This window comes from Pan troglodytes, chromosome 18 (genome assembly GCF_028858775.2).
Source record: "Pan troglodytes isolate AG18354 chromosome 18, NHGRI_mPanTro3-v2.0_pri, whole genome shotgun sequence".
NCBI lineage: Eukaryota > Metazoa > Chordata > Mammalia > Primates > Hominidae > Pan > Pan troglodytes.
Window position 1 is genome coordinate 31,132,313 of NC_072416.2, and position 25,849 is coordinate 31,158,161.

At 50.9% G+C, this 25,849-nt stretch overlaps 1 protein-coding gene across 3 annotated transcripts in view; it reads right to left on the reverse strand.

Annotated features, from left to right (window-relative positions):
- LOC129135256 (eukaryotic translation initiation factor 3 subunit C-like) overlaps window positions 1-25,849 on the reverse strand; it is a 43,342-nt gene that overhangs the window by 6,498 nt on the left and 10,995 nt on the right. For 2 of the 3 annotated variants that reach the window (XM_054669117.2, XM_063796897.1), the window contains 13 exons: window positions 24,938-25,097; window positions 24,710-24,813; window positions 23,811-23,952; window positions 23,491-23,616; window positions 23,262-23,355; window positions 21,469-21,659; window positions 21,019-21,243; window positions 16,071-16,434; window positions 13,588-13,747; window positions 13,424-13,489; window positions 13,248-13,335; window positions 12,983-13,145; window positions 12,721-12,886 (listed from right to left, as the gene is read on the reverse strand). In XM_054669117.2, coding sequence (XP_054525092.1) covers window positions 12,804-12,886; window positions 12,983-13,145; window positions 13,248-13,335; window positions 13,424-13,489; window positions 13,588-13,747; window positions 16,071-16,434; window positions 21,019-21,243; window positions 21,469-21,659; window positions 23,262-23,355; window positions 23,491-23,616; window positions 23,811-23,952; window positions 24,710-24,813; window positions 24,938-25,097 — 1,966 coding nt within the window. In that variant the 3' untranslated portion in view covers window positions 12,721-12,803. Of the gene's footprint in view, window positions 1-12,720; window positions 12,887-12,982; window positions 13,146-13,247; window positions 13,336-13,423; window positions 13,490-13,587; window positions 13,748-16,070; window positions 16,435-21,018; window positions 21,244-21,468; window positions 21,660-23,261; window positions 23,356-23,490; window positions 23,617-23,810; window positions 23,953-24,709; window positions 24,814-24,937; window positions 25,098-25,849 lie in introns of those variants that run through there. The other variant, XR_010152320.1, reaches the window with a different exon arrangement.

Here is a 25,849-nt window from a genome sequence, read left to right on the forward strand (position 1 = left end):
ACTGCACTCCAGCCTGGGTGACAGAGTGAGACTCCATCTCAAAAGAAAAAAAGAAAAGAAAAGAAAAGAAAAGAAACTACGAAAATATTAGTAGAAAACATTGGGGAAATGCTTTATAACACTTGTCTAGGCAAAGATTTCTTGAGTAAGACTTCAAAAACACAGACAACCAAAGCAAAAATTGATAAATAGAATTACATCAAGCTAAAAAGCTTCTGCACAGAAAAAAAATTTGTTTAATGAAAATTAAAAATAAACAAAGTAGACCAGGCACGGTAGCTCATGCCTGTAATCCCAGCACTTTGGGAGGCCAAGGCGGGCAGATCACTTGAAGTCAGGAGTTCTAGACCAGCCTGGCCAACATAGTGAAACCCTGTCTCTACTAAAATACAAATAATTAGCTGGGGATGGTGGTGGGTGCCTGTAATCCCCAGCTACTAGGGAGGCTGAGGCAGGAGAACTGCTTGAACCCGGGAAGCGAAGGTTGCAGTGAGCCGAGATTGTGCCACTGCACTCCAACCTGGGCCACAGAGTGAGACTCCGTCTAAAATAAATAAAAAAACAAAGTGAAGAGACAACCCACAGAATGGGAGAAAATTTTTGCAAACTATTCATCCATCAAAGGATTAATACCCAGAACATATAAGAACTCAAAAACAAAAATCCCAAATAATCCCATTAAAAAATGGACAACAGCCACGGCGGGCCGGGCCAGCAGGTCCATGCCTCGCCTGGGGCCCAGGCCCGCTGCCCCGAGCGCGACGCCCAGCCCGGACCGCATGGACTCGGCCTCGCCCGGTGCTGCCCGCGGCCTCGCCTGGTGCTGCCCGCGGCTTGGACCCACAGGACTCTCCGCGCTCGCGCTTCTGGTCCAACTTGTGACCCTCACCAAGGGCCAGGCTGGCCCGGGGCGGGGCGTCATCCAGACCAAAGCCCTGTCATTGCGCTGCCCCGGCCGCCAGCCCCTCAAGAAGCTATAGACGAGACGTAGGTAGCCGTAGTCGGACTGACTACACTGGCCAGGGAGCAGTCCCCTCCGAGCCCCCAGCCGTCCCCCCTCATCGCCCTGCGCCCACCCCCATCGCCCCTGCCCCCGGCGGCGGCCTCGCGTGCGAGGGGGCTCCCTTCACCTCGGTGCCTCAGTTTCCCCAGCTGTAAGATAGGGACAGGGCGACCCAGTGGTGGAGAGGAGCCGGCTGTGGAGCCCTGCCCGCCCCCTGCCCTCTAGGTAGCCGGCCATCTGATGAGGATTGTTATTCTAAGTGCAATACTTGGCCCTCCGGCTTCCCGCTGCTCCCACCGCGCTCACGCAATAACCTGCCCAGCCGCCGTCCACGCGCGTCCCGCGGTGACCTCCCGGAGCAGTGCCCCGGCTCCCTCCAGCACCTGCGCCGAGGGGCGGGCCGTCCTGGCTGCGCAGGGCGCGTGGGCGAGGCTGCAAAGCCTGGAGTCCCGCCGCCGTGATTAATGTACTGACGAACCGAGGCAGCAGCGCCCCCATCACGACCCCCACGCCCCACTAACCCCCACGCCCCCACTCCGCGCAATAAACGACAGCATTGGCACACACACACAAAAAAAGGCAAAAGATCTCAATGGCTATTTTCCAACAGAAGACATACAAGTGGCCAACGGGTATATGCAAACTTAACATCACTAATCATCACAGAAGTGCACATCAAAACCCAGTAAAATTTCATCTAACCTCAACTAAAATGGCGACTATCAAAAAGTCAGAAAACAACAAATGCTGACAAGGACGCAGAGAAACAGCAGCACTCAAACACTCTTGGTGGGAATGTTTTTTGTTTGTTTGTTTGTTTTGAGACAGAGTCTCTCTCTCTGTCGCCCAGGCTGGAGTAGTGCAACGGCGCGGATCTCGGCTCACTGCAACCTCCGCCTCCCGGGTTCCAGCATTCTCCTGCCTCAGCCTCCCGAGTAGCTGGGACTACAGGCGTTTGCCACCACGCCCAGCTGTTTTTTGTGTTTTTAGTAGAGATGGGGTTTCACCATTTTGGCCAGGATGTTTTTGATATCTTGACCTCGTTATTCTCCCGCCTCAGCCTCCCAAAGAGCTGGGATTACCAGCGTGAGCCACCACGCCTGGCCGGTGGGAATGTAAAATAGCTTATCCACTACGGAAAACTGCATGGAGGGTCCTCAATAAGCTAAAAATAGAACTACTGTATAATTCGGCAATCACACTGCTGGGTATAAGTCCACAAGAAAGAAACTCAGTATCTCAAAGACACATCTGCACTCCTATGTTTATTGCAGCACTATTCAAAACAGCCAAAATACAAAATCAACCTAAGTATCCATCAACAGATGAATGGACAAAGAAAATGTGGTACATATACACAAAAAGAAAGGATTTGTGAATATACTAAAAGCCATTGAATTGTATGCCTTAAATGGGGAAGTTGTATGCTACGTGAATTCTATTTCAATAAAGTTGTTTTTAAAAAATGTAAGGGGTCAGACACAATGGCTCATGCCTGTAATCACAGCACTTTGAGAGGCCTAGGCGGGTGGATTACGAGGTCAGGAGTTCAAGACCAGCCTGGCCAAGAGGATGAGACCCCGTCTCTACTAAAAATGCAAAAATTAGCCAGGGTAGTGGCGGACGCCTGTAATTCCAGCTACTCGGGAGGCCGAGACAGAGAATTGCTTGAACCCAGGAGGCGAAGGTTTCAGTGAGCTGAGATCGTGCCACTACAATCCAGCCTGGGTGACAGAGCAAAACTCAAAAAAATAAATAAATAAAATATGGGGCCGGGCACCATGGCTCATGCCTATAATCCCAGCAATTTGGGAAGCTGAAGTAGGTGGATCTTCTGAGGTCAGGAGTTCGAGACCAGCCTGAGCAACAGGGTGAAAGCCTGTCTCTACTAAAAAGACAAAAAATAAGGCAGGCATGGTGGTGCACACCTGTAATCCCAGCTACTCGTGAGGCTGAGGCAGGAGAAGCACTTGAACCTGGGAGGCGGAGGTTGCAGTGAGCTGAGATCGCACCATTGCACTTCAGCCTGGGCAACAAGAACGATCACTTTGGGACTGTGATTTTTGAGATTTTAGATGTGAGGGATTTTGATCTTTCAGGATTTAACCTATTTTACAGTTGAGCAGACTGAGCCACAGAGAGGGGATGTGAACTGCCCAAGGTCTCACAGGTGGTAAGTGTTTGTAGCTGGAACCTGAACTAAGGAAGGAGACCACTACTACTCCGGCTGCCCTCCTCCCACCATCTTGCCTAGTTCACAAGACAGGAGGAAAGAGAGAAAGCAAAAATTTAGAAACAAAAGTAAGATAAGTAGCCAGACACCTTGGCACCACCACCTGCCACAGGAGTTAAAAATAATAATGACATCAACCCCTGACCTAAACTACTTGTGTTATCTGTAAATTCCAGACATTGTATGAAAAAGCATTGCAAAACTTTCTGTTCTGTTAGCTGATGCATGTAGCCCCCACTCACCTTCCCCATGCTTGCTCGATTTATCACGACACTTTCACGTGGACCCTTTAAAGTTGTAAGCCTTTAAAAAGGCCAAGAATTTCTTTTTCGGGGAGCTCGGGTCTTAAGACACAAATCTGCTGACGCTCCTGGCCAAATAAACCTTTTCCTTCTTTAATCCGGTGTCTGAGGAGATTTGTCTGCAGCTCGTCCTGCTACAGAACCAGGGTCTACCTTGGCAAGGGATTCCACACTGAGTCTCCTCCTGAGAAGCCTGCTCTTGGGGGTTTTGAGGAAATTCATGGTCAGTAAACTGTGTCTCAGGAAATTGTTCCTCTCATGCCGTTAGTACCTCTAATGCATCAGTCAGCATAAACAAGATTATGATGCAGTCACAGGCAACCTCCATTCTCTCTCCCTTTGTTTTGCTTTGTTTCGTTTTATGGAGATAAGAATCTCGCTCTGTTGCCTAGGCAGGAGGGCAGTGGCGTGACCTTGGCTCACTACAACCTCCACCTCCTGGTTCAAGCAATTTTCCTGCCTCAGCCTCCTGAGTAGCTGGGATTACAGGCATGCCCCACCACACCTGGCTAATTTTTGTATTTTTAGTAGAGACGGGGTTTCACTGTGTTAGCCAGGCTGGTCTTGAACTCCTGGCCTGAAGTGATCCACCAGCCTTGGGCTCCCAAAGTGCTGGAATTACAGGCATGAGTCACCCTGCCTGGTGCACCCCCCATTCTCCATAGAGAAATCGACAAAGTCGATTTCTCTCCCACAGGACACATCCACAGCAGCCTTGGATTAGTCTGCATTGGAAACATCCAGAGTCCTGTGGCACAAAAAAAAGAGACATGCCTGGCCACTTACTGACTCTGAAAGTTTCTGCTAAAAAATGACAGGGGTTCAGGCCGGGCGTGGTGGCTCACGCCTGTAATCCCAGCACTTTGGGAGGCCGAGGCGGGCGGATCACAAGGTCAGGAGATCAAGATCATCCTGGCTAACACAGTGAAACCCCGTCTCTACTAAAAACACAAAAATTAGCCAGGCGTTGTGGCAGGCGCCTGTAGTCCCAGCTACTCAGGAGGCTGAGGCAGGAGAATGGTGAGAATCCAGGAGGCGGAGCTTGCAGTGAGCCAAGATTGCGCCACTGCACTCCAGCCTGGGCTACAGAGTGAGTCTCAAAAAGAAAAAACAAAAAGTGACACAGGTTCCTCCCAGCCACATTTCACTGATCAAAGTGGGACACCAGCAAACATTGTAAATGCCAATACAAGCCAGACAGCTGGAAGTTTTTGTTTCCTTTTGCTTTCCTTCTTTTTCCTACCAAGATTCACGCTCTACCTTTCTTCCTTCTTTCAACAACCCATGGTTTCACTTTCTTTACTATAAGAAAATGCTGGCCGGGTGCAGTGGCTCACGCCTGTAATCCTAACACTTTGGGAGGCCGAGGTGAGTGGATCACTTGAGGTCAAGAGTTCAAGACCAGCCTGACCAACATGGTGGAACCCCATCTCTAGTTAAAAAAAAAAAAAAAAAATACAAAATTAGCCAGGTGTGGTGGGGCATGCCTGTAATCCTAGCTACTTGGGAGGCTGAGGCAGGAGAATTGCTTGAAGCCAGGAGGCGGAGGTTGCAGTGAGCTGAGATCACGCCATTGCACTCCAGCCTGGGCAACAAGAGCGAAACTGCATCTCAAAAAAAAGGGGGGCCGGGTGTGGTGGCTCATGACTGTAATCCCAACACTTTGGGAGGCCAATGCAGGCAGATCATGAGGTCAAGAGATGGAGACCATCCTGGCCAACATGGTGAAACCGTGTCTCTACTAAAAGTACAAAAATTAAGCCGGGCACAGTGGCTCAAGCCTGTAACTCCAGCAGTTTGGGAGGCCAAGGTGGGTGGATCACGAGGTCAGGAGATCGAGACCATGGTGAAACCCCATCTGTACTAAAAATACAAAAAATTAGCCAGGCGTGGTGGCTCATGCCTGTAATCCCAGCTACTCGGGAGGCTGAGGCAGGAGAGTCACTTGAACCCAGGAGGCAGAGGTTGCGGTGAGCCGAGATAGCACCATTGCACTCCAACCTGGGCAACAAGAATGAAACTCTGTCTAAAAAGAAAAAATAAAAGGCTCTGCATCCCATGACTCATCATGGAAAAGATAAAATGATCCAAATTAAATATGTATTTCTATGCTGACTTATAAATTGCTAAAATAGTTCATAACCAATGTTTCGTTTGTCAAATCCATGTTCCTGGGAAGACAATCAAAGCTTCAGGTGCATTTGGCTACCTCATGGGCAATTTGAACATTTCAATTGTCAATTGTCATTTTCAATGCATGTTTTCTGGTTGCTTTCCCATGCAAGAGGGCTGATATTATAACAGTAGATCTATGGTATGGTGTATTTTCACCAGATACTGAAAGCTTTTTATGGCTGACTGGGGACAATCAATTCCTTCACAATCTAGAACCTGAAGATTGGATCTTCTGAGAACATCAGAGAAAGAATGTCCTTGCCATCCACACTACAGCAAAACTTCAGGACCTTGAACTTTGGGTTCATAATCTCACAAGAGGGAAGTTTTTCGCTGGAAGAAGATGGCATCCTTGATGTGAACAGCTTTTCCCAAGATCACAGATCAAGACTTCTGGTTTTTATTGTTTTTTTGTTTTTGTTTTTTTTTTTGAGACAGAGACTTTTTTTTTTTTTTGATATGGAGTCTCGGTCTTCTCGCTCCAGCTGGAGTGGAATAGCGCAATCTTGGATCACTGCAACCTTCACCTCCCAAATTCAAGCGATTCTTGTACCTCAGCCTCCTGAGCCGCTGAGACTACAGGCACATGCCACCATGCCTGGTTAATTTTGTGTGTGTGTGTGTGTATGTGTCTGTGTCTGTGTGTGTGTGACAGGGTTTTACTCTTGTTGCCCAGGCTGGAGTGCAGTGGTGCGATCTTGGCTCACTGCAATTTCTGCCTCCTAGGTTCAAGTGATTCTCCTGCCTCAGCCTCCTGAGTAGTTGGGTTTATAGGCGCCCAACACCATACCCAGGGAATTTTTTGTATTTTTAGTAGAGACAGGGTTTCATCATGTTGGCCAGGCTGGTCTCAAACTCCTGACCTCAGGTGATCCACCCGCCTCAGTGTCCCAAAGTGCTGGGATTACAGGCGTGAGCCCTGTGCCCATCCTCTGTCCCCCCCCACCCCTCTCTCGACTGAGAGAGAGAGACTGATTGGGGACAATCAACTCTCTCTAGACTGACAGAGAGAGAGAGAGAGGGAGGGAGAGAAAGAGATGGAGTCTGGCTCTCACCCAGGCTGGAGTGCAGTGGAGTGATCTTGGTTCACTGCAACCTCCACCTTCCGTGTTCAAGCGATTCCTGTGCCTCAGCCTCCCAAGTAGCTGGGATTGTAGGTCCGCACCACCACGCCCTGCTAATTTTTGTGTTTTTAGTAGAGACGGCTTCGCCATGTTGGCCAGGCTGGTTTTGAACTCCTGACCTCAGGTGATCCGCCAGCCTCGGCCTTCCAAAGTGCTGGGATTACAGGCATGAGCCACCTCGCGCCCGGCCAAATTAAATAAAATGCTGAAGTAAATTCAGGACTACCCCTCCTCCAAGTCTTCTGTCCCCTTTGGGCGCCCAGGTGAGCGGGGGAGGGGCTGGGGGAATAATAACATCAAAAGAGCGCCTTTTCCTCCCTTATTCCGAGGAGACTTTCCTGGGCCTGACTCCCAGTCCTGTCCCCAGCGCCCCGTGGCCTCTCGAGCCCCTTCAGTGACCAAGATGCAGAGATCAGGATGCCTTTGTGCCGCCCCAGGTGCCCACCCCTAGCTGGTTCCGCCTGGGCCCCGAGGGAAGGTGAGGTCGAGGGCCGGGCCGAGGCGTGGCAGCCAGGGTGTGTGTCCGCTGGGCTTGCTGCCTCCGGCGGCCCGGCAGCACCGTCCCACCTCTGCCACCCTCCGATGGGGCCGCTACCTGTGCGCCTGCCAATCATGCTGCTCCTGCGGCTCCCGTAGCTGCTGCTGCTGCTGCTGCTTGGACCTGGCCTCGGGTCCTGCGAGGGTAAGTGAGAAAGGGGCTTTCCCGGAACTCAGGCGTTAAGGGATTCCTCCAGCCCTTCCTAGGGACCCAGCAGCCCTGCCTCCCATCCCTCTTCAAGTTCCTAGTTGCCCTAGAGCCCCCAGCTCGCTCTTCTAATGCTCACCCACACTCTGGGTCCCAGCCCTCTGCAGGGCCCCCCACTCACTCCTCCCAGGGACCCAGAACTAGCCCAGCCCTTCCCCGGGGCCACAGAGTCCTCTCCTGGCTCCCTCCCCTAACCGGCTGTGACCCTCTCCAGCAGCCCAGAAGCTTCCCGCTTGTCCTGATCTGGGGTCCGTGAACTTATCCTTCATTCCACCTGTCCCTGAGACGTGAGACACCAGAGGGTGGGAGGAGCAGGGGCAGAAAGGGCCCGGCTTGGGAGTGGGAGAAGAATATATTGTGCCCCTGTACAACAAACCCCTGTGACCAAAAAAAAAAATATAAATCATACTGTCCCTATCTCACTATCCATCATTTGGGGTCACTGTAGAGAGGTCTCCTGGGTGACTGCCCATTTCTGGGGTGCACAGATACATGTAGCCACAGAATACTATGCAGACACCGCCAGCACACAGATGCGCAGGCACAGGACCAGCCCCAGACTCACCTGGCCCTCAGGTGTGCAGCTCACGGTGTGCAGCTCCCACAGGCAAAAATACTGAGATACCGCTAGGGGGACACATGCACACACAGCTCAAGGATACCCGAGACAGCACTCAGGACAATTCAGATGCGCCGTGTACACACACACACACACACACACACACACACACACACACACACAGAGCAGCACAGACACACATAGGTGCACATAGACCCTGGGGCTCACAGGATGCACAGACAACCCTGGCCCTCCCCGAGGAGGCTGCAGTGGGCAGACAGGGCAAACAGACCCCAGCGTGACCTGCCCCACCTATGTTGGCACAGAGGGAGTGTTTTGCTTGGTTATAAGCACAGTGCTCATGCCTGCCCCATGCCTAGAACCCTCCCTCTATAGGGCTGTTGCTAGGGCTCTGAGATACCAGAGAGTGGTCAGGGAGTGTGGCAGGGGAAACTTTGGGGACAGCTTCAGGGTACTGTGTTGGGACTGGGACATTGTCAGGGTGCTCAGAGTGGGCGTGTTCCCTGGGTCTTGGTGGATTTAGAGGTCGAGGGACCATTTCTGGAAGCTCACTGTGTGCCAGGGGAGCTTATATCAGAGATTTTTTTTTTTTTTTTTTTTTTAAGACAGAGTCTCACTGTTGCCCAGGCTGGAGTGCAGTGGCACCATTGCAGCTCACTGCAACCTCCACCTCCCAGGTCCAAGAGATTCTCCTGCCTCAGCCTCCTGAGTAGCTGGGACTACAGGCGTGCACCACCACACCTGGCTAATTTTTGTATTTTTAGTAGAGACGGGGTTTCACCATGTTAGCAAGGCTGGTCTCGAACTCCTGACCTCAGGTGATCCACCTGCCTTGGCCTCTGAAAGTGCTGAGATTACAGGTATGAGCCACTGCGCTAGGCCAGAGATCTGCTCTGGAAGACCCCCCAGGCCGGAGGGCACTGCCACAAGCAGACAGTATGGCGAGGGTCCCTATGGCCACCTGGCAGGCAGGGTGGATTCTGGAGGGAGGTGGCCTGGGAGCAGGCTGAGGATGGGGTGAGGGCATTTGAGCAGCAGAGTGTCTGCGTGACCAGGCATAACTGGAGGGACAGTAAACAACTCTTGTGTGAGAGGATGAGGGAGGGGTGAGAGGGGCTGACTACCCCCAGGACTTGGGGTGCGTTGAGACTCCTTAGCTTTATCCAGACTCTTGGGAGCCATGGAGGTTTGAGGCAGAGGCGTGGGCTGCTGGGAGAGTGAGGACTCACCATCCAGAGAGGAAGGCGAAGCTTTCAACTCTAAATGCCGTTTTATTTTCGTGTCTCTTTTTTTTTTTTTTTTGAGATGGAGTTTCACTCTTGTTGCCCAGGCTGGAGTGCAATAGCACGATCTCAGCTTACTGCAACCTCTGCCTCCTGGGTTCAAGCGATTCTCCTGCTTCACCCTCCCAAGTAGCTGGGATTACAGGCATGCGCCACCATGCCTTGCTGATTTTGTATATTTATTAGAAACAGGCTCTCCCTCTCCCTCTCCCTCCCCACAGTCTCCCTCTCCCTCTCTTTCCACGGTCTCCCTCTGATGCCGAGCCGAAGCTGGACTGTACTGCTGCCATCTCGGCTCACTGCAACCTCCCTGCCTCATTCTCCTGCCTCAGCCTGCTGAGTGCCTGCGATTGCAGGCGTGCGCCGCCACGCCTGACTGGTTTTCGTATTTTTTTGGTGGAGACGGGGTTTCGCTGTGTTGGCCGGGCCGGTCTCCACCTCCTAACCGCTAGTGATCCGCCAGCCTCGGCCTCCCGAGGTGCTGGGATTGCAGACGGAGTCTCGTTCACTCAGTGCTCAATGGTGCCCAGGCTGGAGTGCAGTGCCGTGATCTCGGCTCGCTACAACCTCCACCTCCCAACCGCCTGCCTTGGCCTCCCAAAGTGCCGAGATTGCAGCCTCTGCCCGGCTGCCACCCCGTCTGGGAAGTGAGGAGCATCTCTGCCTGGCTGCCCATCGTCTGGGATGTGAGGAGCCCCTCTGCCCGGCTGCCCAGTCTGGAAAGTGAGGAGCGTCTCTGCCCGGCTGCCATCCCATCTGGGAGGTGAGGAGCGTCTCTGCCAGGCCGCCCATCGTCTGAGATGTGGGGAGTGCCTCTGCCCGGCCGCGACCCCATCTGGGAGGTGAGGAGCGTCTCTGCCCGGCCGCCCCGTCTGAGAAGTGAGGAGACCCTCTGCCTGGTGACCGCCCCGTCTAAGAAGTGAGGAGCCCCTCCGCCCGGCAGCCACCCCGTCCAGGAGGGAGGTGGGGGTCAGCCCCCCCACCCGGCCAGCCGCCCCGTCCGGGAGGGAGGTGGGGCCAGCCCCCGCCCGGCCAGCCGCCCGGTCCGGGAGGGAGGTGGGGGGCAGCCCCCGCCCGGCCAGCCGCCCAGTCTGGGAGGGAGGTGGGGGGCAGCCCCCCACCCAGCCGCCACCCTGTCCGGGAGGTGGGCACCTCTGCCCGGCCGCCCCATCTTGGAGGTGAGGAGCCCCTCTGCCTGGCCGCCACCCCATCTGGGAGGTGTACCCAACAGCTCATTGAGAATGGGCCATGATGACGATGGCGGTTTTGTCAAATAGAAAAGGGGGAAATGTGGGGAAAAGAGAGAGATCAGATTGTTACTGTGCGTGTGCAGAAAGAAGTAGACATAGGAGACTCCATTTTGTTCTGTACTAAGAAAAATTCTTCTGCCTTGGGATGCTGTTAATCTATAACCTTACCCCCAACCCCGTGCTCTCTGAAACATATGCTGTGTCCACTCAGGGTTAAATGGATTAAGGGCGGTGCAAGATGTGCTTTGTTAAACAGATGCTTGAAGGCAGCGTGCTCGTTAACAGTCATCACCACTCCCTAATCTCAAGTACCCAGGGATACAAACGCTGTGGAAGGCCGCAGGGCCCTCTGCCTAGGAAAACCAGAGACCCTTGTTCACGTTTATCTGCTGACCTTCCCTCCACTATTGTCCTATGACCCTGCCAAATCCCCCTCTCCGATAAACACCCAAGAATGATCAATAAATACTAAAAAAATAAAAATTTTTGTGCCCTGCTACTGGCCTCAAGTGATCGTCCTGCCTCGGCCTCCCACAGTGCTTGGATTTCAGGTGTGAGCCACTGCGCCCAGCCCCAGCTGTGAATTTGTTTATAAAAACCCAGAGCATTGAAAGTTTTAAGAGACGGCCCGGGTAAGTCTCCAGTGCATCTCCTGCACATGCTCCACACGTGCGTTACACTAATCATGCCACTATCTCACTTCTCCAACCCTTTGAGCTTGCACTTTTTCCCTCTGCCTACATCAGTGCTTCTCAAATGTGGTAAAGGATCATTTTTAAAAAATTTCCAATCTAGACCAGGCATGGTGATGCATACCTGTAGTCCCAGTTACTTAGAAGGCTGAGGTGGGAGGATTGCTTGAGTCCAGGAGTTCAAGACCAGCCTGGGCAACACAGCAAGATCCCATGTCTTAAAAAAAAAAATCCAATCTGCTGTGGACCCATACTTATGTAAAACACAATAAGGCCGGGCGCGGTGGCTCACGCCTGTAATCCCAGCACTTTGGGAGGTGGAGGCGGGTGGATCACGAGGTCAGGAGATGGAGACCATCCTGGCTAACATGGCAAAACCCCATCTCTACTAAAAAAAAAAAAAAAAAAATTTAGCCAGGCGTGGTGTTGGGCGCCTGTAGTCCCAGCTACTTGGGAGGCTGAGGCAGGAGAACGGTGTGAACCCGGGAGGCGGAGCTTGCAGTGAGCTGAGATCGCGCCACTGCACTCCAGCCTGGGCGACAGAGTGAGACTCTGTCTCAAAAACAAACAAACAAAAAACAAGCAAACAAAAAACACAATAAACTTAAATGATCAGAAAACAACCACATGCTTAGATATCAGAGCAAAGGCCCAGTCTCTCAATGCACCCTCTTACTGATGGCACCTGTCTTGTTATGAACAGGTAACAGTGCATCCACGCTGGTCTAGACCAGCTCTCCCTTCTCCCTGCCTGGTGAACCCTCAGGGTCCAACTGTCACTACTGTGTCCACTATGTCTTCCTGACGTTCCACCCCCGGTCACATCCTCAATACATCTGTGACTTTCTTTTTGAGACGGCGTCTCGCTTTGTTGCCCAGACTGGAGAGCAGTGGTGTGATCTTGGCTCACTGCAACCTCCACCTCATGGGTTCAAGCGATTCTCCTGCCTCAGCCTCCCAAGCGGCTGGGACTACAGGCATGTGCCTCCATGCCCGGCTAATTTTTGTATTTTTAGTAGAGAGGGGGTTTCACTATGTTGGCCAGGCTGGTCTGAAACTCCCAACCTTGTGATCTGCCCACCTGGGCCTCCTAAAGTGCTGGGATTACAGGCATGAGCCACTGCGACTGGCCTTTTAAAACACCCATTATAACTTATGTTACTATAATTTTCTGTTAAATGTCAAAAAGCAGCAGGCTCTTTGAGGTCAGGAACGTGTTCAATTCACCTCTTCATCTGAGCCTTGTGTCTGTCATGTGGTAGCAGCTCAGAAATATAATCAGCAAATGAATGGGCTCAACACACCTTTGTGGCAACAAGCAATCAACCAGAACAACTTTAAACAGACCTTTAGTGACCGAGATGTGGTTTAGGACTTCAAGGTTGGATGGCCTAGGCGGGAAACAGAGTGGAGAGCTCAGTAGGCCGTCTGAGACTGCTGCTGGCGGTAGCCACCGCGGCGCATGTAGCCCTCGTTTTTGCGGTAGCCGTCCTTCTGGTCTGTAGGAGAGAGATGGGAAGGAAGGGCAGGGAATGCCAGGTGAGAGGCGGTGAGGGCACCAGGAGCTGGGCAAGGAGAGGAGCCGAAGTACTCACCTCGGAAGTAGCCCCCGTAGGTGCCCTGCTTGTGGTCAAACACCCGTTCGTTGTTCTCCACCAGGCTGCCCAGCTTCTCGGCCAGCTGCAGAGCCAGGTTCTGCTGGGCAGTGGGCTCAGTGCGGTGCATCACCACTGTCTGTGTTGGCTGGTCCAGGGAGGCCTGACAGGCGCCAAGGCAGAAGAGGGGACATGACACAGATCAGGCCCCTCTGCTCCAATCCCTCCATGGCTCCACCTGCCCGCTTCCCACCCCGGCCCCTACCATCAGCTCCTCATTAATGATCATTTTGCTGATGATGGAGTGCACAGTGGGCAGATCCAGCTCAAACATGTCTGACAGCATCTCCATGCTGGGAAGAAAGAAGGCAGAGGGCAGGGGCAGTCAGGACACTTGCCCACAAGGCTGGGGCCCTTCTGTGTCCCCAGGGCCCCGCCTACCTGATGGAGTCATAGACACTGCTGTAGGTGAAGAGGTAGGTCCTCAGTGACTCTTCCTGGATCTTCCTGTGGGAAGAGGGGACAGAAGACACAACAGGGCCTCAGGGAAGGGGACCAACCAGTCTCTTCTTCCCCGACCCATCATGGCCTCTCTGTCTGCTCACCTAACCAGCATGGTGCGGACTTTGTCAGCCTCGGGGAAAGGGTCCCACACTTTCCCATTCATCTTCTCATTGATGATAAAACTGTGACAGGTCTTCCAGTCACCCATCTTCATGGCCTTGGAGGCAGCGACCACATGTTCCCGCATGGACTCAGGGGGACCTGAAAGGGTGGGAATGAGGCAGGGCCTAGGGAACTTGGGACAAGTTCCATTAGCACTCTTTAAGGAGGAACAGAGGCTGGAGGAGCAAACCATACTAGAGACTCTCCCCACCTCTCCACCAAACAGCCACGTAGTCGCCCAAGCCACTCCATCTGCACAAATGTTTGAACTCAATCAGTCCATAGATGCACTTCAGGGGACTGCCGAAACCCTCAAAAATGTTGACAAATTGTGCACATGTCCTCATGTACATTCTTCCTAGGAAAAAGGCCCACAGCTTTCATCAGATTCTCGTCAGCTTCCTTGACCTAAAAACACCTCTTCCAGCCAGGCGTGGTGGCTCACACCTGTAATAATCCCAGCACTTTGGGAGGCCAAGGCAGGCGGATCATCTGAGGTCAGGAGTTGGAGACCAGCCTGGCCAGCATGGCAAAACCTCGTCTCTACTAAAAATACAAAAATTAGCCAGGCATAGTGGCACACGCCTGTAATCCCAACTACTCGGGAGGCTGAGGCAGGAAAATTGCTTGAACCCGGGAGGCAGAATTTGCAGTGAGCTGAGATCTTGCCACTGCACTCCAGCCTGGGCTACAGAGCGAGACTCTGTCTCAAAAAACAAAACAAAACAAAACAAAACAAAACAAAACCACCTCTTCCAGCTCAACTGGAATGGAATTTACCAACCCTTCCTCACTCACATCACCTTCATGAATGGTGCCATTCCCATGCATCAATTACACTGTTGCCAGCTTATTATTCTTCCAAGCAGCTCACTTCTTTTCCTTAAAAAACTTAGCCCCGGTCAAAATTATCTCTAAAATCACAAGTTGATATATTAATTATGAACTCAGGCCCCCAAATACAATCCTAAGACAAGCCAGGAAGGTAAGACATGGTACGCCATAGTAACTGGAATTCAGGGTAGACAAAGTGCAAAAGTTCTACGGCTAGAAATGGGTGGCAGACAGTGAAACACAAACACGCAGACTCCACAGCAAGAACGGCAAGCTCAATGCGAACGGGGATCAGGTCCAAATGGAACCATAGGAGCAGGGCTAAGTGTAAGAGTGTAAGGAGAGGCACACAGCCCTCCTGGATGAACCTCCATTTTAACCATATTAACACTTGCAAAAGGCAAGGTTGGTCTGGGTGCGGTGGCTCACACCTGTAATCCCAGCACTTTGGGAAGCCGAGGTGGGCGGGCCACCTGAGGTCAGGAATTCGAGACCAGCCTGGCCAACATGAAGAAACCCCATCTCTACTAAAAATACAAAAAATTAGCTGGACATGGTGGCGGGGGCCTGTAGTCTCAGCTACTCGAGAGGCTGAGGCAGCAGAATCACTTGAACCCAGGAGGTGGAGGTTGCAGTGAGCTGAGACTGAGCCACTGCACTCCAGTCTGGGCAACAGTGAGGCTCCGTCTCAAAAAAAAAAAGAAAGAAAAAAGCAAGTTTACGGGCTCAAAGAATATTTCTCTATAGGCCGAACAACAGTGCAGGGCTGATGGAAACTGGCTTTTGGAACCACTGTAGGGAGAAATTGAGAGGCAGGGACTGTGGAGAAGCAGACAGCCCTTTCCCATCGCTGCTACTTCAGCTCCAGCCAAGGCTAGCTCTGCAGGAAGGCAGGGCCAGGAGCGACAGATTGCCAATATTCTAAGACATGAAAATTCCGATTTTCATGGGAAATTTCCCCGCAAAGTAAATCTCACTACATAAGCCAAACAAAATGTGCCTAAGGGAACTTGCCCTTTAGCCCAAACATATACATGACCAGGAGAGGACAAATCTGTAGGGGGATGTGGCTGTGGACACTGGGCTCAGCTCACTCGTCAAGCCCTCCTGTGGGCCAATGTCACAGGAAGGGCGCAGCTCAATTCCTTTCCAGTGAGTCACCACTCACTGCAACCCTGCAGGATCTGTCTTTCAAAAGGGGCCAAAGGAATCAACATTAGCCTCTTGAACGATAAGGCTCTATGATAGTTGGTTTGGCTGGAATATAATGTACATGAAGGGAAGAAAAGGGAAAGAAAGATCAGAGGTACACATGAGCTGCATTAAACTCGGGCAAGTCACTTAACTTCTCTGTGCCTCAGTTTCTCCACTGGGAAAAAGGGTATTACTAGTACCTACCGGCATAGGGTTATTAGTAATGCAGATTAAATAATTATTTGTAAAACACTTAGCACAGTGCCAGGCAGAGGAGGTGTCATTAAATCAGATGGAGTCGAGTGGTGGGAGAGTTACTCCCTTCACTTCTCTTAATCCTTATGTGTAATCAGGGAGCGAGGCAGCCTGCTGAACCCTGGAGCTCCACACTCACCCAGCAGGGGCTGTCGCTCGCCCACGCGCAGCTGGTGGTGGAACTGCTTGCTGATCATGCGTCGGCGGGCATCGCTCTCATGGGCGGCCATGTAGGGGATCTCCAGGAGCATGGCAGACACCAGGTAGACACACTCCAGCAGCTCCAGGTTGATGTGCAGGTGGAAGGGGACCTGACGGCGCCGCTCCACCTTCTCCTGCTCCTGGTTGCGCTCCTGCAGGCTGCGCAGCAGCAGGCCCTGGCCCAGAAGCTCCTTGGCTCGGCCACTCGACTGGATGTCCAGCAGGGCGTTGTGTGCGTCCTTGGTCAGGCCTTGGCGGAAGGCACAGATGCCCAGCTGCACCATGGTGCGGTTGTAAAGGATCTGGGGGCAAAGGGTCATAATGCACTCAGAGATGACAGCTGCAAGACAAGTCTTCATTTATTCCATAACTAAGCCGGGTGCAGTGGCTCACACCTGTAATCCCAGCACTTTGGGAGGCTAAGGTGGGAGGATCACTTGAGCCCAGGGGTTCAAGATGGGCCTGAGCAACATGGAGATACCCCATCGCTAAAGATAAAAAACAAAAACAAAACTAAACAAATCTACTTCAAGTGCCTACTATGTGCTGAGCACTAGGCTGGGGAGGGAGAGCAAAATAGACAAGTCCCCAGTCTGCATGGAGCTTATGTCTAGGGGTGGGGTGTGGTGGGCAAGAGAGCTGCACTACGAGGATGGTGACTCATGCTGAGAAGAAAAATAAAGCAGAGGACGGAGCCAGGAAGGCAGTCTGTGCAGTGGTGGAGGCTCAAATGTTCATATAACTACAGAAGGCCTCATTGGGAAAGAATGTTTGAATAAAGACCTAAAGAGAGAGCAAGTCATGCAGGCATCTGGGGAAAGAATATCCTATAAAAAGGAAAAATAAACGCAGTGATCCTGTGGAAGAACCAGGCCAGGCATATTCAAGAAACAAGGGGCGTGACACAGCTAGGGCTGGGAAAAGATGCCACCACAAGCTGGGGGATGGGCGAGCACCAGCCATTTATGAGTTTTTTTTTTTTTTTTTTTGGAGACAGAGTCTCACTCTGTCACCCAGGCTGGAGTGCAGCGGCGTGATCTTGGCTCATTGCAAGCTCCGCCTCCCGGGATCACGCCATTCTCCTGCCTCAGCCTCTCCGAGTAGCTGGGACTACAGGCGCCCGCCACCACGCCCGGCTAATTTTTTGTATTTTTAGTAGAGACAGGGTTTCACCGTGTTAGCCAGGATGGTCTCGATCTCTTGACCTCGTGATCCACCCGCCTCGGCCTCCCGAAGTGCTGGGATTACAAGTGTGAGCCACCGTGCCTGGCCTTGTTATGAGTTTTAAGACAAGAAACCATGGGAAGGTTTTGAGCAAACAGGTAATATGATCTGACATAACTGAACAGGGTTAATCTGTATTATGAACAGAACAAAGGGACTGAAGGGACACAAAGGCAGATGATGGTGGCTTAGAGCAGAGGGTACAAGCAGAAGTGACAGAAGTGTTCTCATAATGGACTGTGAACAGGAATGGCTGGGGAATCAGATACAGTATATGAGGGAAAAGTTCGAATCAAGAATGACTCCAAGGTTTCTGGTCTAAGCAACTGGGAAGAGGGACTTGGCACTAATTAAGACAGAGGAGACGGTAAGTGGTACAAATCTTGGGGGAAAAGGCTAAGTGTAGTCATAACAACAAAAATGTGGAGATCAATACCAGTCATAAGCTTACATGCAAAAAGCCTTAATAATGTTAGCGACAGAATCCAGCAATATATAATATAAAAGAGACAATATACATGACCAAACTGGATATATTTCAGGAATAAAAGGTTGGTATAAAAATGTAATGAACTCGGCTGGGCGTGGTGGCTCATGCCTGTAATCCCAGCACTTTGGGAGGCCGAGGTGGGTGGATCGTGGGGTCAGGAGTTCAAGAGCAGCCTGCCCAACATGGTGAAACCCCGTCTCTACTAAGAATACAAAAGTTAGCCGGGTAGTGGTGATGTGCACCTGTAATCCCAGCTACTCGAGAGGCTGAGGCAGGAGAACTGCTTGAGCCTGGGAGGCAGAGATTGCAGTGAGCCGAGATCGCGCCACTGCACTCCAGCTTGGGTGACAGAGTGACACCCTTTTTCAAAAAACAAAAAACACACAATAATGAACTCATAGTTATTCATTATATGAATAGAATGAAGGAGAAGTAACTGGGTATTTCTTTTCTTTTTGAGACAGTCTTGCTCTGTTGCCCAGGCTAGAGTGCAGTGGCATGATCGTGGCTCCTGCAGCCTCGACCTCCTGAGCTCAAGCAATCCTCCTACCTCAGCCTCCTGAGTAGGTGGGACTACAAGCGTGCACCACTATGCCTGACTAGTTTCTGTATTTTTTGTAGAGACAGGGTTTTGCTATGTTGCACAGCAATGAAGATAGTATGGGACTTGCATAAGGACAGACAAAAAGGTAAATGAATGGGACAGAGGGAATGACCTGAAAAACACCTACTCTTATAGGTAATGTGGTTTTTCATATTGTTTTCCACAAAGACACCAAAGCAATACAATAGGGGAAAGGAAGTCTTTTCTACAAATGATGCTAGAACAACTAGGTATCCATATGGAGGAAAAAGAAACCCTGATCCCAACCTCACCAGATGCAAAAATCAAACCAAGACCAACTATAAGACTAAATGTAAAAGCTAACACCCATAGCAACTTACAAAAAAAAAAAAAAAAGAGAGAAATTTAAAAAGTCTTCATGAATTTCAGTTAGGCAAAGGTTTTTTAGACAGGATCCAGAAAATAATTACTATAAAAGAAAAAACTGGGCCGGGCGCAGTGGCTCATGCCTGTAATCCCTGCACTTTGGGAGGGTGAGGCGGGCGGATCATGAGGTCAAGAGATCGAGACCATCCTGGCCAACACGGATACTAAAAAATAAAAAAAATTAGCTGGGCATGGTGGTGGGCGCCTGTAGTCCCAGCTACTCGGGAGGCTGAGGCAGGAGAATTGCCTGAACCTGGGAAGCAGAGGTTGTAGTGAGTCGTCAAGATCGCGCCACTGCACTCCAGCCTGCCGACAGAGCGAGACTCCGTCTCCAAAAAAAAAAAAAAAAAAAAATTCTGACACAGGACTAGCTATCCAGGATAGATAAGGCACTCCTACAACTCAATAAAGTGAACAATCCAATTGTTTTAAATGGGCAAGAACTGACTAGATATTTATTATTTCATGAAAGATAAATGGCCAATAAATATAAAAAAGTAAAAAAGTAGCCAATATCAATAGTCACCAGGGAAATGCAAACTAACACCACAATGAGATACCATTAGACAACCAACTAAAATTTAAAAGACCTTTGAGTGGCCGGTTGCGGTGGCTCACGCCTGTAATCCCAGCACTTTGGGAGGCTGAGGTGGGTGGGTCACCTGAGGTTCAAGACCAGCCTGGCCAACATAGTGAAATCTTGTCTCTATTAAATATACAAAAATTAGCCTGGTGTGGTGGCACGTGCCTATAATCCCAGCTACATGGGATGGTGAGGGAGGAGAATGGCTTGAACCTGGGAGATGGAGGTTGTAGTGAGCCAAGATTGCACCACTGCACTCCAGCCTGGGCAACAGAGTGAGACTCTGTCTCAAAACACACACACACACACACCCTAAAAGATACACACCCCCTAAAAGATACACACACACACAACCCTAAAAGATACACACACACCCCCTAAAAGAGACACACACACACACACACACACACACACCCCTAAAAGATCTTTGAGACCAGCCTGGGCAACATAGTGAGACCCTGTCTCTACAAAAAATAAAAAACTAGCCAGGCATGGTGGCACATGCCTGTAGTCCCAGCTGTGGTGGCACATGCCTGTAGTCCCAGCTACTATGGAGGCTGAGGTGGGAGGATCACTTGAACCTGGGAATTTGAGGCTACTGCGGGCCATGATCATGCCACTACACTCAGTCTAGGTGACAGTGCAAGACCCTGCCTCAAAAAACAAAAACAAAAAAAAGTTTAAAAGACCAATACCACCGCCGGCATGATGGCTCACTCCTGTAATCTCAGCACTTTGGGAGGCTGAGGCAGGCAGATCACTTGAGGTCAGGAGTTTGAGACCAGCCTGGCCAACATGGTGAAACCCTATCTCTACTAAATTACAAAAATTAGTCAGAAGTGGTGGCGGGCACCTGTAATCCCAGCTACTCGGGAGGCTGAGGTAGAATCGCTTGATCCTGGGAGGTGGCAGTTGCAGTGAGCCAAGATTGCACCACTGCACTCCAGCCTTGGCGACAGAGCGAGACTCCCTCTCAAAAAAAGACCAACACCACCAAAAGTTGACAAGGAACTCCCAAACACTAGCAGGAGTGTAAAATGGTATAACCACTTTTGAGTTTCTTACAAGAATGTTCACAGCAGCTTCATACATTAGAGCCAAAAACTGGAAATAAACTGGGTGTCCGCCAAGAGGAAAACAGACACAGTGATATGTTCATACCATAGAATAAAAACACAAACAGGAGGGCTGTTTAAAAACCAGCATTACCCCCAGACAGGTTCACCAGGTGCTCTACACATAAACATTTCCTAGTTGCCTCAAATATACTTTTACGTGATCTACACTTCCAGACACAGCTTTTTTTTTTTTTTTGAACAGTCTTGCTCCATTACCCAGGCTGGAGTGCAGTGGCACAACCTCGGCTCACTGGAACCTCTGCCTCTTGGGCTCAAGCACTACCAAGCCTGGATAATTTTTTTTTTGACACGAAATTATGTGTTTACATGCAGGAGGACTGCAGGATGCTGGCAACTGGGAAAGACCAAGTGTCTACTTAAATTTGCACCGGCCAGACAGGTGGCTGTTCTGGTTAAGCCAGTTTGCCAAGAGGCCAGGGACCTGGCAACTCCTTCACCTCCAAGGCCTCCCCATCCTACCTGCACTGGCGGGTCTGCATGCTGAATGTTGTCCTGCAAGTGGCTCATGAGCATGAGGTCGCGGGCCTGGTACCAGCGGGAGTGCAGAGCATGGTGGTAGATGTGGCAGAGGATGGCGCATGTGCGGATCCGGTCTGTGCGGTCCTTGGCGTAGATGTACTTGCACAGTCTCTCCATCAACACAGCCGAGTCCTCGCCCTCATTTTCTGCCTGGTCTTGCTCAGACTGGGGAGGAAGGGAGGTTATTTGCAAAGGAGATCCAGCTTTAAAAGGCACAGGCTCTAGCAACTAAAGATGAGACTCTATCCAGTCTCATTCTAATACCTCAGTTTCCCTCCCTGCTCCACCTGCGGAAGTCTAGAGAGTAACAGATTTGCTGTCAAGTCCTGACAGAAGTGGAGGACAGGTGGACACACCCATTCCCCTCTGCCATGACTGCCACGTGCTCACCTTTGAGGAGCCCTCAGGCGGGGTCAGCTGCCGCTGATGGGCCTTGTAATCAAACTTGTAGCAGGTGTGCAGGATGCGCAGCAGGTAGATGCGGCAGACCTCCTCGGTAGTGCCCTTCTCCTCCAGGTAGCGCTGCACACGCTCGATGATGGCACACACCTGGGCCTCATCCTTCAAGTGCTCCACGTACTCTGGCAGGGAGAGCACCCACCCTTGTCTCAGCTGGGCAGCCAGGCTTTCCCATCTGTCCCCACTCATTCCAATCAACCCGTCCCTCTTCTGCACCCGTCAGAAAAGTCTAGTCAGTGTGCCCCAGAAAGGCCATCTCCCACTCCCAGGACCCAGAACCTTCCAGTCCCACAGCTTAGGAAAAAAATCCCAACTGCCAACCTCTGCCAATAAGGGTCTGCCAGGCCTGGCCCTTGCCTGGTCTCCCACGATTCTCCCTCTGGCTTCCTGTGCTGGAGTCCCACTGGCCTTTTTACTCCTGGAACATCAAGCTTGCTCTCTGCTCCTCCTGTCAGGCGCTGTCTTCAGCTGATTCTTCCCCTAACTCCTCCTCATTGGATCTCACCTCAGGTGGTCCCTACTTAAGGGTGCTTTCTCCAGCTGTTAGCTACAGCAGCCACCCCTCCAGCCACTTCTTACCACAGGGCCCTAGTTTAACTCTGAACTTTATATCATCTAGGATTATTATTATTATTTTTTGAGATGGAGTTTCACTCGTTCGCCCAGGCTGGAGTGCAGTGGTGTGATCTCAGCTCATTGCAACCTCTGGCCCGCTGGGCTCAAGGGATTCTCCTGCCTCAGCCTCCCACATAGCTGGGATTTACAGGTACCTGCCACCATGCCTGGCTAATTTTTGTATTTGAGTAGAGCCAGGGTTTTGCCACGTTGGCCAGGCTGGTCTCAAACTCCTGACCTCACGTGATTCACCCACCTCGGCCTCCCAAAGTGCTAGGATTACAGGCGTGAGCCACTGCACCTGGCCCAGAATTATCTTAATATCATACTATTTTTTTTTTTTTCTTTTTGAGATGGAGTCTTGCTCTGTCACCCAGGCTCGAGTGCAGGGGTGTGATCTTGGCTCACTGCAAGTTCCGCCTCCTGGGTTCATGCCATTCTCCTGCCTCAGCCTCCCGAGTAGCTGGGACTATAGGCGCCCAGCACCACGCCTAATTTTGTGTGTGTGTGTGTGTGTGTATTTTTAGTAGAGATGGGGTTTCACCGTGTTAGCCAGGATGGTCTCGATCTCCTGACCTCGGGATCCGCCTGCTTCGGCCTCCCAAAGAGCTGGAATTACAGACGTGAGCCACCACGCCCGGCCATATCTTACTACTATTATATTTCAAACTGCCTTTCTCCATCCAGCACCAAAGGTAAGCTTTTGGCTGCCTTGTTAATCACTACACCCTTGACTTGATGGGCACATTCACACTTTTACTGAGTAAACTATGCTGCACTTTCACACCCCAATGCCTCTCATCCAAGCTAAACAAGAGAAGTGAATAGATGCCTTACCCCAAAGGTTCTCAAAGTATAGCCCTGAGACCAGCAACCTGGGAGCAGGCTAGAGGTGCAGGTTCTCAGGCCCCACTCAGACCTATGGAATCAGAAACGATGGGACTGGGAGCCAGCATCTCATCAGGCCCTTCCGTGTGAACGCTAGGTAGGTAAGTTGAAAGGCTGGTTTTTCAAGCACTCTGACTTAGTATAATCCTCACAAAGCTCTAAACCTAGTAATATTCCCCACAATTTTCCTCTCAGCAAAGCCCACGCTTGCTCAGGCTCACCTTGGGAGTGAGGGTCAGTATTTTGCATTATTTTGGTAAATTCTTCATCCATTCGTTCCACCAGAGTTAGGATGCAGCCACGGACACGCAGTGGCTGAAAAGGAAGGCGAAGGAGGAGTCAACAAATTAGCCCAGATCTCAGTCTCAAACCTCAACCCTCGGGTCCCACTGAGCCTTCCCAAAGCATAAAATACACACCTCCAGTTATCCTGCCAACTCCTCCCTTTACCTGGTCAGCGTTGTGCAGGTTCTCACTCTCTTCCAGAATATTCTCTCCAACAAAAATGTTGGGATTTGCAAACAGGATATCCATCAGCTCATTGATGCAGTCCAGGCACTTCCCCCACATCTCTGGCTGCCAAGATTTCAGGCCACATCAGAGTCAGAGGTGTGAAGGTAGAGTAAGCGGATGCCTCCCCCTTCAGCAGGAATCATGGGGCCTTCCACCACCAAGACTGCCTCCATAGCCCCTGAGTCTTAAGATGCTAGGTACCTTCTTCCCCCAACCCACCAGCGATGCCCTGAGATGAGCCTCTTCACTGCTCTCACCTTCATGTAGGTTGCCAGGTTGGGGTTGTAGTCATAGAGAGAGGCGATGATATTGAACTTGATCTTGACAATGACGCCCTCTCCCAGGTTGTTTTCCGCTGCAATCTGAACCAGCAGTTGCAGCAGCTCAATCTGGGCAGCATTAGAGGGCCAGAGAGCTGGGTGAGGCTTTGGAGACAAATCACAAAGTCTCTCCCAGCATGCCCTCTTCAGATAACACGCCCTCCTCATCACCCATATCCCTGCTTCTCCTTTATAAATTCCAAACAGAAGCAACAATAATCCCAACCATCCTGGAATGCTGTGAAATGCTTCACACCTACCACCATCCTCTGTTACCTAACAACTAAAGAAGGTAAACACTCTTACTTTTTTAATCTTAAAAAAAAAAAAGCCACGTGTGGTAGCTCATGCCTGTAATCCCAGCACTTTGGGAGGCTGAGGCAGGCGGATCACTTGAAGTCAGGAGTTCGAGACATGGTGAAACCCCATCTCTACTAAAAGTACAAAATCAGCCAGGGATGGTGGCGGGTTCCTGTAATCCCAGCTACTCAGGAGGCTGAGGCAGGAGAATCGGTTGAACCCAGAAGGCAAAAAGGTTGCAGTGAGCCGAGATCGTGCCAGTGCACTCCAGCCTGGGCAACAACGAGACTCCATCTCAAACAAAAAAAAAAAAAGAGGAGAACATTATCTCATTGTATAGATGGGAAAACAGACCCAAAACGTTAAGTGATTGGTTTTAAGTCACAAGAAGAGTAAACAGCAGATAATGGACGGGGATGCCCCAAGCATACAATTCCCTCTACTACAGCCACACACAGACCCTCCCAACAATCCCTTCCCCCAACCTCCACCCTCTGCCACCCTGCAATCCCACTGCCCAGGCCCACGAATCTTACCGATCAGTTCCCTTCTTGCCTCGTGCCTGTAGGATCTCATTCAGTTTCTTGATAACAACAGCATGGGTGATCTCAGTTCCCTTGGCAAACATTTTTGGCTTCTCCTGTATCAGTACATATCCTGTCATGTGCATGCCAGCGGGAAACTGTCCTTGCCTTTTCCCCACAAGGGGACCTTTATGTCCTCCCAAACTGTTCCCCAATTCATTTTACCTCTGAAACCCTCACCTTAACCAACGGCACTCCGCCCCGGACCCTTTCCCACTCCCCGCCTTCATTGTCCTCCTCCTCCTCATCCAGGCGCTTGGATTTCCTGTCGTGCTTCTTCTTAGCTTTGTCCTCCCGTTTCTTCTCGGCTGCCTTCTTGTCCTCATCTGTGGTGGGTGCCCTGCCGACAGACATGGGAGAAGATGACAGATCAGCCCCTCCCCACCTCTAAGGCTTCTTCCTCCCATCAACTTCCTCTTTTCCTCCAGCAGCTCCTGGGTCCAAGTTATGCTCTACAACAATGACCTAGAGGGCACAGTGAACCATAACCATAGCCATCTCTAATAAGACAGAGTACTAACCAGGCCACTGTAGACATATTAATAGAAACAACCTGTCAGCTAGGCGTGGTAGATCACTTGACGTCAGGAATCCAAGACCAGCCTGGGCCACATAGTGGAACCCCGTCTCTACTAAAAGTACAAAAATTAGCCAGGCATGGTGGTGCACGCCTGTAGTCCCAGCTACTTAGGAGGCTGAGGCACGAGAATCACTTGAACTTGGGAGGCAGAGAAGGCTGCAGTGAGCCACAATCATGCCACTGCACTTAAGCCGGGGTGACAGAGCAAGACTCAGTCTCCAAAAAAGCAAAACAAAATAAAACAAAAGAAAAAAAAACCAACCTGTCATTTTGCTCCAAAGCTAACATCTACAGTTTTCCAAAGAATCCACAAACAACTTATTTTCTTTGATACCAGCTGCTTTCTCCAGACTGACCAACTAATCAATGAATCAGTTCCCCCAAATATATAAAAACATTTTTTTCTTTTTTACTATTCCTAAACTGTTTTATCCCTTTCTCTCCTCTCTTGACAACCGATTAATCTAAATTCTGAATTTTAAAAAAATGTTCATTACAAAAAAGGTCCCCAC